At 48.0% G+C, this 3839-nt stretch overlaps 1 protein-coding gene across 1 annotated transcript in view; it reads left to right on the top strand.

Annotated features, from left to right (window-relative positions):
* The window catches only part of ntn2 (netrin 2), a 38572-nt gene extending 36037 nt beyond the window's left edge, over window positions 1-2535 (top strand). Inside the window, 1 exon segment of the mRNA XM_048234113.1 lies at window positions 664-2535. Within this exon segment, the coding sequence (XP_048090070.1) occupies window positions 664-1016 (353 nt within the window). The 3' untranslated portion in view covers window positions 1017-2535.
* Window positions 2536-3839: the final 1304 nt, after the last annotated feature.

Here is a 3839-nt window from a genome sequence, read left to right as displayed (position 1 = left end):
CAGAGGCCAACTTTGCCATGTTGACTTATACAAATGTATAAGAAAATATTTCTTAAAAACTGTTCATTTTCTACCAATTTTGACTGCTGCCAAGTCCAACAGCTGCCATATATCTTTGCCGGTACATGATGTCTTTGTTCAGTTTGGTTAGGTGAGAACTATCAAATGCCACATCCAATCCACATGAGGTTTACCAGCCTCGCTTTAGAGGCCATTACCTATATTAGCTGGCCTCAGAGTGTCACTGGATGGGCCTGTTTGACTTGGCATCACCTGCTAGCACAGATACTGAATACAATGATGTTGAAGTTGCTGAGTTGTCTTATCCGATCCTCAGGACTCTCCCCATATGGTTTGGAACCAGCAACTGGAGAAAGTCATTATTACAAAGTTACACAGCTGAAAAAAAGCAGAATGAATTTAATAATCTCGATATATATATTTTGTCATTGCACACCTCTTACGGTCATGAGCAGAGCCGAGAAAAGAACACCCCATTTGTAAACTGACAACAACCTTTCAAACAACTGAAATTTTCCGATGGATCAGTCTTTTCATTCTTTCTCACAGACACATAGACCATGAATCCATAAATCTCAGTGCTAGCTATATAGCCAGTGCAGCTGTTGACCTAACAGACTATGTGAATGCGTCTCTCTCCAGCCGTGCAGGTGAACGTGCTGGACATGCAGACGGTGGGGGACTGGGCCAAGTTCACCGTCAACGTGGTGTCCGTGTACAAGAGCCGCGGCGAGCCGCTCAAGAGGGGGGACAACCTGCTCTGGATCCACATGAAGGACCTGGCCTGCAAGTGCCCGCGCCTGCAAATGAGCAAGCGCTTCCTGGTGCTCGGGACCACTGAGAACACGGGCAGCAACGCGGGGGCGGGCTCCACACCGGGGACGGGACTCCTTGCCGACAAGAACAGTCTGGTCATCCAGTGGCGGGACGTGTGGACGCGGCGGCTGCGGAAATTCCAGCGCAAGGAGAAGAAGGGCAAGTGCAGCAAAGCATGATGGGAACTGCCCCCACCATTCGACCTTCAGACTTTCTGACCCCTACCAATCCCCACAGTGACCTTTGACCTCTCTGCCCCCTCTCCCTCCCTGGAGCACATTACAGAGGCTGTATGTCCCCTGGCTGTGTGGGACCACTATGTGTATATTGTATTATTATTTGAACTATCTGTTTCTTTTCTACTGGTCTGCCTTGCAAAGGGACCATAAAAAAGGGGAAGACGTGTGCGCCACGACTCTCGACAACGACAGTGAAATGTCCACTTTTGCTCTCCCCTAGTCCCACGTGTAGTCCCTTAAGACTTGACCCCACTCCTTTCCCCTCTAAGCCAACGCTGATGGGCTAGTCTCATCAAACAATCACCGCACCCTGGATGCATGACCTTCCCGAGCCAGGGATGCGAGCCGAGCGCTAACCTACCTGAAGGATGGATTTCTGCACTCACGCCCACCTGCTGGAGCCCCAACCAATGAAACGGCACAACCTGTGTTCTACTGCCTCCTCTGCTGTTCACTTCCTCCTGCCGCACTCACCTGATCTCCGCAGTGTCCTTCAAACTCGGTCCTAATGAGTTCTCTCTCTCCCTCTCTCTCTCTCCCTTTCTCTCTCTTTCTATCTCTCTCTCTGTGAGCCCTTCTCCATCTATTCAGCCTTCCCTGGTTCCTTGCGTCTTTAGAACCTTAGTGTTCTAAAACATGTTCCAACTCGAAATCTCTCTCTCTCTCTCTCTCTGTGTATCTGTCTTCCTCTGTATTTATAGAACTCCATGAGGCCTACAGCCTGGACTCCTCGTCCTCCACTGCTGCTTTTCATCACTGGTGCTCTCTCTCTCTTTCTTTCTCTCTCTCTCTTTCTCTTCCTCTCTCTTTCCCTCTACCTCTCTCTCACTATCTCTCGCTGCCTGTTTCTGCAGCTGCTAACAGGCTGCTCAATCACACACCAAACACTCCCCCCATCTCAAACACACTCAGGCCTGGCTAAGCGATTCCTCCTTTTGGATGATGGATGCCTCAGACAGAAGACAGGAACCTGAACTGTTATTGGTTCCCTCTTCAGCAGAACATCCAGGAAGAAATGACATCATCCTCAGATAGACAGACAGACTGTTTTTTTTTTAAAAGACTGATTCTCTTCTCAATAAGCTCTTCCAATAGTGGTGCATATCATATAAACATATGATTACATGTGATTCCTTCTAATACTGCCTACTTTCTGAGTGCATGAGTGAGTTTGTATGCATGACGCATAAGGATGTACAAACTTAATGATGAATGAACACACACACACACACACGCACAGCTAGGCTGGTCCGTCTGGAAAGTTTTCCTGCGCCATGTCTGCTCTCCCAGGAGAGAGTTTCTTTATGTTATTGTGTTTGAATGTTTGTGGTTTTCTCTGGGCTCCGTCCGACGGACAACAAGAGTTACGGCAGTGCCAAGCCGAGCCCAGCCGAGCTCCGCATCATCCAACGCGAGTGAACATTCTGCTCTGAAGGAACCTTCCAGAAATACTCCCCACCCCCACCCCCACCCCCTCCCCCACCATTCCCAACAACCCACTCCGAATCTTTCCTTTCTTTTGTTGCCAGACTGCATTTAAATTGAATCATGTGGGGGGGGGGGATGCCACCGCAAAGAGCAGGAGGGAAGAAAGGGGTGTAGGGCGAGCGGCTGTTTGCATGTTTGCATGTTTTCATTATGTTGCTCTCCGGCTTTCTGCTGATTTATTTCAAATGCTCGTTGCCGCGTAAACAGAACCACACCGCCAGCCAAAGCCGCCCGCTGCCACGGCAACCCCTGCATGTCTCCACCGCACTGCGCTAGCTGCTAGCATTGCGGCCTATTTGGATTGTCATACTTCCAGCTCTCGCTTTCCCTCTCCCTCTCTCTCCCTCTCTCTCTCCCTCTCTCTCATCCGCACTCTCCCAAATACCTAACTCCCAGTCTTCCTTTCCTGCTTTTCCTTCTCACCACATCTCATGCACTTTCTTCCTTTCTCCCCCTACTCCCTTTGCCCCACAACCGCCTCACTCTATCCCCAAAGCAGTCTCTCTCTCTCTCTCTCTCTCTCTCCTCTCTCTCTCTCGCTCTCCTTCTCTCTCTCGCACTCTCTTTGAGTCTCTGTTTTTGCCAGAAGCAGCCTGATTGGGTGTCCTGTTTTCATTTGCAGAAGGAATGTATATGAAGTCAAATGGCCCAGATTGTATAATCCTGATGCAAACCTGACATACACACACATACACGCACAAGCACATGCGTGCACACACACACTCACACACATATACACGTAAATCCACAACAAATATACACACCCATATGCACTCATGGATAGTTTCATGTTTGAGGTTAAATGTGGGGATCAATGCTTTTGTTTCATTTTACTTCAACCGCAGTGTGTCTAATTCAATCAACCATAAACACACACACACACACACACACACACAGGCATACACACTCACCTCTGTCCCAAAACTGGTGATGCCAAATCCACCCTGGAACCAAAGCTGGATGAGTCTGAGTTTGTCCTGCTTTTTTCAACCAGCTGTGTTTTCTCCTTTTCCTGCAGAGCGTGTGTGTGTGTTATGAGAGAGAGAGAGAGAGAGAGAGAGAGAGAGAAAAGAGTCCTTTAAAAAACTGAATTCTCCATGTTAGACATTTAATAACTTGTGTAGCATATTATTGAACTGAAAATGTCCACACAAATTATACGTGTCTTTGCATGACTTTGTATTGCTGTTATTATCGCTATGCGTATGAATGTCACATTCAATGTTGAACATATTTGGAAAAGGTTCTTTACTTTGCTCTTGATGTAGAATTCTC

Source organism: Alosa alosa, chromosome 22 (genome assembly GCF_017589495.1).
Source record: "Alosa alosa isolate M-15738 ecotype Scorff River chromosome 22, AALO_Geno_1.1, whole genome shotgun sequence".
NCBI lineage: Eukaryota > Metazoa > Chordata > Actinopteri > Clupeiformes > Clupeidae > Alosa > Alosa alosa.
This window is presented reverse-complemented; position numbering and strand designations above follow the sequence as displayed.